Below are 12,930 nucleotides of genomic sequence, written 5' to 3'. Positions count from 1 at the left end.
ATCCTGATATTTGTCGTTTTTTTTGTGATAGCCACATTTGTAGCTAATTAACATTTAATTTGTGGGTAAATACAGGCGAATATATTGATAAAAGTCACTTTGTCCGAGAGAGATTTACACGGTTTTCAAAACGTCACACCAGGGTAAGCCTACACGAAACACAGACCTTATTTTAAGTGTTCCTAAAATTCCCTATGGGAAAAATGAATGGAGGAAAAACAATTGAAACCATTTCCCTGTTTGACCGCTAGGTTTTATGGGTATTATGACTCACATGGTGGTACTCTATGAAGAATAATGTCCCTTCAGACAGCCATTTCAGACTCACTAGTCCCACAAGGCCCATGGTAACAAAACTTCATTACTTTAGAGGTAATGTGATTAATTGTGACCTGATTTCCCTGATCCACTCAACAACTGAACCATGTCTGTGTTTGAGAAATTGGACCAACAGACGGAACACTGCAGGGGAGGGCAAACTCCCCAACAATTACATCAGAGTTTTCGCTCCCTCATTTTCTCTCGGTCTCTCCTCTCTCCTCCCTCCCTGTATAGCCCTGGTGCTAAGTTGAGCGGGGAGTTGCCATGCCAACCCAGAGTGGGGATCCCGGTTCCAAACTAGGCCACACAGCAGAAGCAGCATTAAACAGTGTGTGATAGATTCAGACCAGAACAATATGTTAATCAAGTCAATCATTTGTTAGACCTCGTTTAGCACACACACACACACAAAGTTTAAGAAAGACTCGGATCACAAATGAAATATGAAAACCTTTGTAGGAATCTGTATTTAAGATTGAACTCTACATACATTCATACTGTAGTGTTGAGGAAAAGAGTGTGGACCTGTGTGTGCGGCTTGTGAACGTGTGTGTGTGTGTGTGTGTGGCTTGTGAACGTGTGTGTGCGATCCAGAGACACATCATGTATAATGGGCAATAGAGGCAGTGATTCAGGACAACGAGACTAACTGAAGAGGAAAGAGAAAGTGGGTGTGTGTGTTTGTGTCACTGTCTCTCTCCTCTCCGATCTCACTGAGGTGTGTGTGTGTGTGTGTGTGTGTTTGTGTCGCTGTCTCTCTCCTCTCCGATCTCACTGAGGTGTGTGTGTGTGTGTGTGTGTGTGCGGTGTTAGTCGCTGTCTCTCTCCTCTCCGATCTCACTGAGGTGTGTGTGTGTGTGTGTGTGTGTGTGCGGTGTTAGTCGCTGTCTCTCTCCTCTCCGATCTCACTGAGGTGTGTGTGTGTGTGTGTGTGTGTGCGGTGTTAGTCGCTATCTCTCTCCTCCCGCGTCTGCATCTCGCTGAGTGTACTCTCGTCAATGTTCTCCAGGCTGTCTGCGTGCTGGATGCTAAGCTCGGACACTGGGATTGTGGGTAGTGTAGTCTGCTCAGGGTAGAGCCAGGGCTTGAATCCCGGGTTGTGTCTCTGCTTCCACTCTCCGTACTTCAGACACGCCTTACTGATCTTCTTCATCGCCTGTGACACAGAGAGAGAGAGAGAGACAGATCTGCATTTAGCCAGGGTTAGAGAATTGTCTGCTCCGTATAGCAACCTGGTTTTATATATATATATATATATATATATATATATATATATAGAGAGAGATAGCGAGATAGCTCTCTAGCTCTCTCTCTATCTCGCTATCTCTCTCTATCACTAGGTTACTATATGGAGCAGACAGCTCTCTAGCTCTCTCTCTGTCTGCTCCATATAGTAACCTAGTGATAGAGAGAGATAGAGAGAGAGAGAGCTGTCTGCTCCATATAGTAACCTAGTGATAGAGAGGAATTTCACCTAATCTTAACTTTCACCTAGCTCAGCAGGAGAAGCTCTCCCCTGAGAAAGATACCCCCCCACCCCGAGCGGGTCAGACCAGACCTCTTCATTATATAACCCCACAGATGAGCAACCCCAAGCGGTAAGTCAACCTCCCAGCACAGAGTACTACTCCCTTATTGTAATGAGGGATAAAGTCACCCAGCTGGAGGTAAGGCAAGTGGAGCTGGAACAGCAGGTGATTACACTCCAGTCAGCACAGACCCAGACAACAGTCCACCACAACAACACCCCCTTAACTAGACCCGGAGAGCTGGAGTTGGAGAGACACACATCTGCACTCTGGACTGTCGTGAGACAACATCTACAGGAGAAATAGAAGGAGCAGGAGAAGAACAGAGCACTAGAGGAGAGGATCAGACTGCTGGAGGAGAGGGTGAGGGGGATGGAGGAGAGGATCAGACTGCTGGAGGAGAGGGTGAGGGGGATGGAGGAGAGGATCAGACTGCAGGAGGAGAGGGTGAGGGGGATGGAGGAGAGGATCAGACTGCAGGAGGAGAGAGTGAGGGGGATGGAGGAGAGGATCAGACTGCAGGAGGAGAGGGTGAGGGGGATGGAGGAGAGGATCAGACTGCTGGAGGAGAGAGTGAGGGGGATGGAGGAGAGGATCAGACTGCAGGAGGAGAGAGTGAGGGGGATGGAGGAGAGGATCAGACTGCAGGAGGAGAGGGTGAGGGGGGATGGAGGAGAGGATCAGACTGCTGGAGGAGAGAGTGAGGGGGATGGAGGAGAGGATCAGACTGCAGGAGGAGAGAGTGAGGGGGATGGAGGAGAGGATCAGACTGCTGGAGGAGAGAGTGAGGGGGATGGAGGAGAGGATCAGACTGCAGGAGGAGAGAGTGAGGGGGATGGAGGAGAGGATCAGACTGCAGGAGGATAGAGTGAGGGGGATGGTGGAGAGGATCAGACTGCAGGAGGAGAGGGTGAGGGGGATGGAGGAGAGGATCAGACTGCTGGAGGAGAGGGTGAGGGGGATGGAGGAGAGGATCAGACTGCTGGAGGAGAGGGTGAGGGGGATGGAGGAGAGGATCAGACTGCAGGAGGAGAGAGTGAGGGGGATGGAGGAGAGGATCAGACTGCAGGAGGATAGAGTGAGGGGGATGGTGGAGAGGATCAGACTGCAGGAGGATAGAGTGAGGGGGATGGTGGAGAGGATCAGACTGCAGGAGGAGAGGGTGAGGGGGATGGAGGAGAGGATCAGACTGCTGGAGGAGAGGGTGAGGGGGATGGAGGAGAGGATCAGACTGCTGGAGGAGAGGGTGAGGGGGATGGAGGAGAGGATCAGACTGCAGGAGGAGAGGGTGAGGGGGATGGTGGAGAGGCTCAGACTGCTGGAGGAGAGAGTGAGGGGGATGGAGGAGAGGATCAGACTGCAGGAGGAGGGGGTGAGGGGGATGGAGGAGAGGATCAGACTGCTGGAGGAGAGAGTGAGGGGGATGGAGGAGAGGATCAGACTGCAGGAGGATAGAGTGAGGGGGATGGTGGAGAGGATCAGACTGCAGGAGGATAGAGTGAGGGGGATGGAGGAGAGGATCAGACTGCAGGAGGAGAGGGTGAGGGGGATGGAGGAGAGGATCAGACTGCAGGAGGAGAGGGTGAGGGGGATGGAGGAGAGGATCAGACTGCTGGAGGAGAGGGTGAGGGGGATGGAGGAGAGGATCAGACTGCAGGAGGAGAGGGTGAGGGGGATGGTGGAGAGGATCAGACTGCTGGAGGAGAGAGTGAGGGGGATGGAGGAGAGGATCAGACTGCAGGAGGAAAGGGTGAGGGGGATGGAGGAGAGGATCAGACTGCTGGAGGAGAGAGTGAGGGGGATGGAGGAGAGGCTCAGACTGATGGAGGAGAGGGTGAGGGGGATGGTGGAGAGGATCAGACTGCTGGAGGAGAGGGTGAGGGGGATGGAGGAGAGGATCAGACTGCAGGAGAAGAGAGTGAGGGGGATGGAGGAGAGGATCAGACTGCAGGAGGAGAGGGTGAAGGGGGATGGCGTGTGACAGAGAACAACCCATCAGAGAGGTGGCCACCCCTGCAGAGAAGCCAGTAGAACAGTCCACACCAGACCCTGACCATAGTGTTAACATCACAGCAGGACAGTCCACCTCAGACCCTGACCACAGTGTTTACACCACAGCAGAACAGTCCACACCAGACCCTGACCATAGTGTTAACACCACAGCAGGACAGTCCACCTCAGACCCTGACCACAGTGTTAGCAGGACAGTCCACCTCAGACCCTGACCACAGTGTTGACACCACAGCAGAACAGTCCACACCAGACCCTGACCATAGTGTTAACATCACAGCAGAACAGTCCACCTCAGACCATAGCTTCAACACCACAGCGGGACAGACAAATGAAGAACCCCAAGGCCAGGGGATCCCACCCCCTCTGAGCACCCCCCCGTCAGCCACCCTGATAGCCCTTCTGACTAACACAGCCCCAACACTTCACACAGGAGCAACAGATCAATAGACACCCCGCCCAGACCTGCGAGACCCCCCCCCCCCCCCCCCCACACATAGAGGACCCACACCGAGAGGACCTACATCCAGACCACAACACCACCAGCCACATCCACACCCCCACACCAACCAACCAATCAACACCCCCCCAAGTCAACCATGCCCACACCACATTTAGGCCCCCTCAGATCAGACCTATGTCCCTCCTGCCCCCCCCCATGCCCCCCACCCTCGCAAAGAAGGCCTCAACATGGAAGTCACACATACGCCCAGGCCGTGAGCAGGCAAACAGGCCCAACCCCCACTCTTACACCCGCCCAAGCCAATGGCATGTACCAGATGCTCAGCAGGCTCTGCTCACACTTACTGGCCTGAGGCCAAACCACACAACCAACAACATTGGACACTTTATGGAACACAAAGCATTTACTATCTCATCCGGGAATATCCAAGGTCTGAGGTCATCTGCCTTTGGCATAAAGAGCAGGAATCTGGACAACACCAAATACATTAGAAAAACATCATCCTACAAGAAACCTGGTATAGAGGAGACAGACCCACTGGTTGCCCTCTAGGTTACAGAGAGCTGGTAGTCCCATCCACCAAACTACCAGGTGGATGGTATAGAGGAGACGGACACACTGGTTGCCCTCTAGGTTACAGAGAGTTGGTAGTCCCATCCACCAAACTACCAGGTGGGTGGTATAGAGGAGACGGACCCACTAGTTGCCCTCTAGGTTACAGAGAGTTGGTAGTAACATCCACCAAACTACCAGGTGGATGGTATAGAGGAGACGGACCCACTAGTTGCCCTCTAGGTTACAGAGAGTTGGTAGTAACATCCACCAAACTACCAGGTGGATGGTATAGAGGAGACGGACCCACTGAGTGCCCTCTAGGTTACAGAGAGCTGGTAGTCTCATCCACCAAACTACCAGGTGGGTGGTATAGAGGAGACGGACCCACTGGTTGCCCTCTAGGTTACAGAGAGCTGGTAGTCCCATCCACCAAACTACCAGGTGGGTGGTATAGAGGAGACGGACCCACTGAGTGCCCTCTACGTTACAGAGAGCTGGTAGTCCCATCCACCAAACTACCAGGTGGGTGGTATAGAGGAGACGGACCCACTGGTTGCCCTCTAGGTTACAGAGAGCTGGTAGTAACATCCACCAAACTACCAGGTGGGTGGTATAGAGGAGACGGACCCACTGGTTGCCCTCTAGGTTACAGAGAGCTGGTAGTCCCATCCACCAAACTACCAGGTGGGTGGTATAAAGGAGACAGACCCACTGGTTGCCCTCTAGGTTACAGAGAGTTGGTAGTCCCATCCACCAAACTACCAGGTGGGTGGTATAGAGGAGACGGACCCACTAGTTGCCCTCTAGGTTACAGAGAGTTGGTAGTCCCATCCACCAAACTACCAGGTGGGTGGTATAGAGGAGACGGACCCACTGGTTGCCCTCTAGATTACAGAGAGCTGGTAGTCCCATCCACCAAACTACCAGGTGTAAAACAGGGAAGAGACTCAGGGGGTATGCTAATTTGGTATAGAGCAGACCTAACTCACTCCATTAAATTAATCAAAACAGGAACATTTTACATTTGGCTTGAAATTCTAAAGGAAATGATCTTAACTTCTTTGGGATAGGTGCAGTATTTTCACGGCCGGATAAAAAACGTACCCGATTTAATCTGGTTACTACTCCTGCCCAGAAACTAGAATATGCATATAATTAGTAGATTTGGATAGAAAACACTCTAAAGTTTCTAAAACTGTTTGAATGGTGTCTGTGAGTATAACAGAACTCATATGGCAGGACAAAACCTGAGAAGATTCCATACAGGAAGTGCCCTGTCTGACAATTTGTTGTCCTTCTGTTGCATCTCTATCGAAAATACAGCATCTGTGCTGTAACGTGACATTTTCTAAGGCTTCCATTGGAAAGTGGAATGGGGTGTCTGCTGTCTCTGGGCGAAGAACAGCAGGAGAATTTGTAAGTGGTCAGCCTGGGGACAGTGACACTGGAGATGCGCGGTCACGAGACTACTCCCTTTTTTCTTTCAGCCTTTGAATGAATACAACGTTGCCCGGTTGGAATATTATTGCTATTTTATGAGAAAAATAGCATAAAAATTGATTTTAAACAGCGTTTGACATGCTTCTAAGTATGGTAATGGAATATTTTGAAATGTTTTGTCACGAAATGCGCTCGCGCGTCACCCTTCGGATAGTGACCTGAACGCACGAACAAAACAGAGCTATTTGAATATAACTATGGATTATTTGGAACCAAACAACATTTGTTGTTGAAGTAGAAGTCCTGGGAGTGCATTCTGACGAAGAACAGCAAAGGTAATCCAATTTTTCTAATAGTAATTCTGAGTTTAGTGAGCCCCAAACTTGGTGGGTGTCAAAATAGCTAGCCGTGATGGCCGAGCTATGTACTCAGAATATTGCAAAATGTGCTTTCGCCAAAAAGCTATTTTAAAATCTGACACCGCAATGCATAAAGAAGTTCTGTATCTATAGTTCTTAAAATAATTGTTATGTATTTTGTGAACGTTTATCATGAGTAATTTAGTAAATTCACTGGAAGCTTTCGGTGGGTATGCTAGTTCTGAACATCACATGCTAATGTAAAAAGCTGTTTTTTGATATAAATATGAACTTGATTGAACAAAACATGCATGTATTGTATAACATAATGTCCTAGGCGTGTCATCTGATGAAGATCATCAAAGGTTAGTGCTGCATTTAGCTGTGGTTTGTGTTTATGTGACATATATGCTTGCTTGGAAAATGGCTGTGTGCTTATTTGTGTCTATGTACTCTCCTAACATAATCTAATGTTTTGCTTTCGCTGTAAAGCCTTTTTGAAATTGGACAATGTGGTTAGATTAACGAGAGTCTTATCTTTAAAATGGTGTAAAATAGTTGATTGTTTGAGAAAATTGAATTGTGGTACTTTAGTTGGTTTTGTATTTCGCGCCGTGCGATGCCATTGGCTGTTGGCTAGGGGTTCCGCTAGCGGAATGTCTGTCCTCAACAGGTTAACAGAGAAAAATGTCCTCTCGTGTGCTACCTATATCCCCCCACTAGAATCCCCATACTTTAATGAAGACAGCTTCTCCATCCTAGAGGGAGAAATCAATAATTTCCAGGCCCAGGAACATGTACTAGTCTGTGACGACCTAAATGCCAGAACCGGACAACAACCCGACAGCACACAGGGGGACAAACACCTACCTGGAGGTGACAGCATTCCCTCCCCCATATGCCCCCCTAGACACAACTATGACAACATAACCAACAAAAACGGGTCACAACTCCTGCAGCTCTGTCAGACGCTGGGTATGTACATAGTCAATGGTAGGCTTCGAGGGGACTATAGCTCATCTCTTGGCAGTAGTACTGTAGAATACTTTATCACTGACCTCAACCCAGAGTCTCTCAGAGCATTCAGTCAGCCCGCTAACACCCCTATCAGATCACAGCAAAATCACAGTCTACCTGAACAGAGCTATTCTCAATCATGAGGCATCAAAGCCAAAGGAACTGAGTAATATACTGCTAAAAAAAATAAAGGGAACACTTAAACAACACAATGTAACTCCAAGTCAATCACACTTCTGTGAAATCAAACTGTCCACTTAGGAAGCAACACTGATTGACAATAAATTTCACATGCTGTTGTGCAAATGGAATAGACAACAGGTGGAAATTATAGGCAATAAGCAAGACACCCCCAATAAAGGAGTGGTTCTGCAGGTGGTGACCACAGACCACTTCTCAGTTCCTATGCTTCCTGGCTGATGTTTTGGTCACTTTTGAATGCTGGCGCTGCTTTCACTCTAGTGGTAGCATGAGACGGAGTCTACAACCCACACAAGTGGCTCAGGTAGTGCAGCTCATCCAGGATGGCACATCAATGCGAGCTGTGGCAAGAAGGTTTGATGTGTCTGTCAGCGTAGTGTCCAGAGCATGGAGGCGCTACCAGGAGACAGGCCAGTACATCAGGAGACGTGGAGGAGGCCGTAGGAGGGCAACAACCCAGCAGCAGGACCGCTACCTCCGCCTTTGTGCAAGGAGGAATAGGAGGAGCACTGCCAGAGCCCTGCAAAATGACCTCCAGCAGGCCACAAATGTGCATGTGTTTGCTCAAATGGTCAGAAACAGACACCATGAGGGTGGTATGAGGGCCCGACGTCCACAGGTGGGGGTTGTGCTTACAGCAGGACGTTTGGCAGGACGTTTGGCATTTGCCAGAGAACACCAAGATTGGCAAATTCGCCACTGGCGCCCTGTGCTCTTCACAGATGAAAGCAGGTTCACACTGAGCACGTGACAGACGTGACAGAGTCTGGAGATGCCGTGGAGAACGTTCTGCTGCCTGCAACATCCTCCAGCATGACCGGTTTGGCGGTGGGTCAGTCATGGTGTGGGGTGGCATTTCTTTGGGGGGGCCGCACAGCCCTCCATGTGCTCGCCAGAGGTAGCCTGACTGCCATTAGGTACCGAGATGAGATCCTCAGACCCCTTGTGAGGCCATATGCTGGTGCGGTTGGCCCTGGGTTCCTCCTAATGCAAGACAATGCTAAACCTCATGTGGCTGGAGTGTGTCAGCAGTTCCTGCAAGAGGAAGGCATTGATGCTATGGACTGGCCCGCCCGTTCCCCAGACCTGAATCCAATTGAGCACAGCTGGGACATCATGTCTCGCTCCATCCACCAATGCCACGTTGCACCACAGACTGTCCAGGAGCTGGCGGATGCTTTAGTCCAGGTCTGAGAGGAGATCCCTCAGGAGACCATCCGCCACCTCATCAGGAGCATGCCCAGGCGTTGTAGGGAGGTCATACAGACACGTGGAGGCCACACACACTACTGAGCCTCATTTTGACTTGTTTTAAGGACATTACATCAAAGTTGGATCAGCCTGTAGTGTGGTTTTCCACTTTAATTTTGACTGTGACTCCAAATCCAGACCTCCATGGGTTGATAAATTGGATTTCCATTGATTATTTTTGTGTGATTTTGTTGTCAGCACATTCAACTATGTAAAGGAAAAAGTATTTAATAAGATTATTTATTTCATTCAGATCTAGGATGTGTTGTTTAAGTGTTCCCTTTATTTTTTTGAGCAGTGTATTAAGAAATGCTATAGATGGAAGGAATGTAGCGTGGAAACCTACCAAAAAACAATTAGTTAACAACAAATTCAATCCCTTTTAGACAACTTCCTGGACAAAATGTTCCACTGTAATAGTGAAGGTGTAAACTTGGCAGTAGAAAGTCTAAACAGTATATTTGACCTCTCAGCTTCCCTATCAAATAAAAAAAAATCAAACAGAAAACCAAGGAAAATTAACAACAATGACAAATGGTTTGATGAAGAATGCAAAACCCAAGAAAGAAATTGAGAAACCTGTCCAACCAAAAACATAGAGACGCAGAAAACCTGAGCCTACGCCATCACTATGGTGAAATCACTAAAACAATACAGAAATACACTACGGAAATAGAAGGAACAGCACGTCAGAAATCAGCTCAATGTAATTGAAGAATCCATAGAATCTAACCACTTCTGGGAAAATTGGAAAACACTAAACAAACAACAACACAAAGAGTTATCTATCCAAAATTGAGATCTTTTTGACTTTATAACAAAGAACAAACAGCAAAAACATATACATGATTAAATAGAAATCTTAGAATAAACTATTAAAGACTACCAGAACCCACTGGATTATCAAATGACCTTGAATGAACTACAGGATAAAATACAAACCCTCCAACCCCAAAAGGCCTGTGGTGTTGATGGTATCATCAATGAAATTATAAAATATACAGACCACAAATTCCAATTGGCTATACTTAAACTCTAACATCATCCTCAGCTCTGGCATCTTCCCCAATATTTGGAACCAAGGACTGATCACCCCAATCCACAAAAGTGGCGACAAATTTGACCCCAATAACTACCATGGGATATGCGTCAACAGCAACCTTGGGGAAATCCTCTTCATTATCATTAACAGCAGAGATGAAGCAGAGCAGACTTGAATTGAGTTGTCTGCTCCATATAGGTACCTAGTGATGGATGGATGGATGGATGGAGTTGTCTGTCTGTCTGTGCTGTAGTGTGTTGTCTGTCTGTCTGTGCTGTAGTGTGTTGTCTGTCTGTGCTGTAGTGTGTTGTCTGTCTGTGCTGTAGTGTGTTGTCTAACTGGGCCGTAGTGTGTTGTCTGTCTGTGCTGTAATGTGTTGTCTGTCTGTCTGTGCTGTAGTGTGTTGTCTGTCTGTCTGTGCTGTAGTGTGTTGTCTGTCTGTCTGTGCTGTAGTGTGTTGTCTAACTGGGCCGTAGTGTGTTGTCTAACTGGGCCGTAGTGTGTTGTCTGTCTGTCTGTGCTGTAGTGTGTTGTCTAACTGGGCCGTAGTGTGTTGTCTGTCTGTGCTGTAATGTGTTGTCTGTCTGTCTGTGCTGTAGTGTGTTGTCTGTCTGTCTGTGCTGTAGTGTGTTGTCTGTCTGTCTGTGCTGTAGTGTGTTGTCTATCTGTTTGAGATCTAAGCATCTGGGGCTCTCCCTAATCGTTCCTTATTCCCTTGAGATCCCACGGGCCATTTCAACCCTCACGTTCACTCACGCTTCTCGACCAGGGATGCGTAGGAGGGATCATACATTAAACATAGGTGTTATGCTGTGCTGAGTCCTGACAAGCAGCTGAGTGAGAGGGTAATGCATGGACACAAACAGCCATTCACATATGTATCCTCCCCATCTCTCTCTCCTCGCTTCAGCATTATAATGTGGTGATGGGAGTGTAATGATGGGCAGTGTAGGCATATGCAGACTGGAATGTACTTACTTTGGGAGCCATAAAGTGGGAAGACTTGTTAACAACCCACTTGGGTAGTGAACCTGGGTGAGGGAAGAAGAGAGGGAGAGATTTCAATGTTACGCCATGGCATGTCATCAAGGGTCAAATAGCTCAAGGATTTACAGATTTGATTTGATTTTATTTGGATCTCTTTTAGTCCCCATTTGGACTAATCTTCCAAGAGTCCTTAAATATTAAAATACAATTTATATACGAACACATTTTCACATATAACACACTATTACAAACATACATAATATACTAACGTAATAAAAATAAATAATCAATCTAAAAAATATGAATTCTTCATCTACTGTAATCCCACAACATTTCTGTGTATTATATTTAAATTGTTTTAAAATAATGTTTAAATGTATATATTGAAAGGTTTCTGGTTTGCTCAGTTAATTTATTCCATTTCTTTATTGCTCTAAATTGAAATGTTCTTTTGCCTATTTCTCTTTTCTGTCTGGATAACGCATAGATGGTGGACAATCTATTCCTAGTATTTACGGAATGTCTGTCTCTTACCAACTGATTGCCGTTGTGAATTGTTCTTGGCCGTTTTAAATGATGTATATTATGAAATAAAATAAGCATGCTTTTTTCAATTATCTTGTCGATTGATGACCAACCAAGAACATTGCGTATGACTGCAACAGAAAAACCATATCTCCACCGTAAAACAATCCTTGCTGCTTTGTTCTGTGCAATCTGCAGCCTCCTAACTTCACTTGATGATGCATTTCCCCAGACCACAGAACAGTAGTTCACTTGACTCTCAATTAAAGCTTGTGTTATTTGCTTAAGAATTTTTCCTGGTAAATATTTAGCTATCCTTCTGATTATACATGCTGTTTTAATAATTTTTTTTACATAGATTAGTTATTTGAGATGACCATGATAAGCAGTTGTCTAGCTGCACTCCTAATAGTTTGGTTTCTGCCACTTCTTCAATTTGTACTCCTCCCATACTTAATTGTATCCCATGCTGTTTTGGCCTTTTCCTAGTGGAACAGACCAACATAACTTTGGTTTTCTTGGTGTTTAAAACAAGTTTATTCTGGCAAACCCACTCCCTAATATTCTCCAAATCTCCTTGTAAAGCTTGCTGTACCTGTTGAACCGATTGTCCTGCTGCATAAATTGTAGTATCATCTGCAAATACAGTAGCTTGAGTTTCAGCTAGGGCATAGGAAAGGTCGTTGGTATATATTAAATAAAGAAGTGGCCCAAGGCAGCTGCCCTGCGGTATTCCACAGTTTAAAGCATGAGGGGAAGAAAATGAACCATTGATATAGGTGGACTGTTTCCTGTCAGTTAGATATGACTGTACCCAATTCAATGCTACCTCCTTAAAACCATAATGCATTAATTTTGTCAAAATTATCTCATGATCCACTAAATCAAATGCTGCACTGAAATCTAAAAATAGTACCCCCACAAACTTGCCATTATCCATAGCATTGAGCCACTGGTCAGTCATGTCAACCAATGCAGTGGTAGTGGAATGATTTTTGCGATAAGCATGCTGATTGGCTGTAATCAGATCATTATTTTCCATGTACTCCCATATTTGTCTACTCACAATACCCTCCAATATCTTACTGAGTGTAGGGAGTAGACTAATTGGTCGACTATTGGCAGGAGTAGCGGGTTCTTTGCAGTCTTTTGGAATAGGACAAAGTTTAGCATGCTTCCATACATTTGCAAACATCCCCTTTTCCAGTGACCAATTAAATATGTATCTCA

The 12,930-nt window shown here is 46.7% G+C and overlaps 1 protein-coding gene across 1 annotated transcript in view; it reads right to left on the bottom strand.

The window, feature by feature from the left end:
* Nucleotides 1–1,208: 1,208 nt before the first annotated feature.
* Nucleotides 1,209–12,930, bottom strand: part of stard10 (StAR related lipid transfer domain containing 10) — a 33,598-nt gene continuing 21,876 nt past the window's right edge. The window contains exons 5-6 of the mRNA XM_029773744.1: nucleotides 11,167–11,219; nucleotides 1,209–1,477 (exon numbers count right to left, since the gene is read on the bottom strand). Of these exons, the coding sequence (XP_029629604.1) occupies nucleotides 1,265–1,477; nucleotides 11,167–11,219 (266 nt within the window). The 3' untranslated portion in view covers nucleotides 1,209–1,264. The remainder of the gene's footprint in view (nucleotides 1,478–11,166; nucleotides 11,220–12,930) is intronic.

The sequence above is a fragment of the Salmo trutta genome, chromosome 13, assembly GCF_901001165.1.
Source record: "Salmo trutta chromosome 13, fSalTru1.1, whole genome shotgun sequence".
In the NCBI taxonomy this organism is placed as follows: domain Eukaryota; kingdom Metazoa; phylum Chordata; class Actinopteri; order Salmoniformes; family Salmonidae; genus Salmo; species Salmo trutta.
The sequence above is the reverse complement of the archived record's forward strand: the minus strand, read 5'-3'. Positions and strand labels throughout refer to the sequence as shown.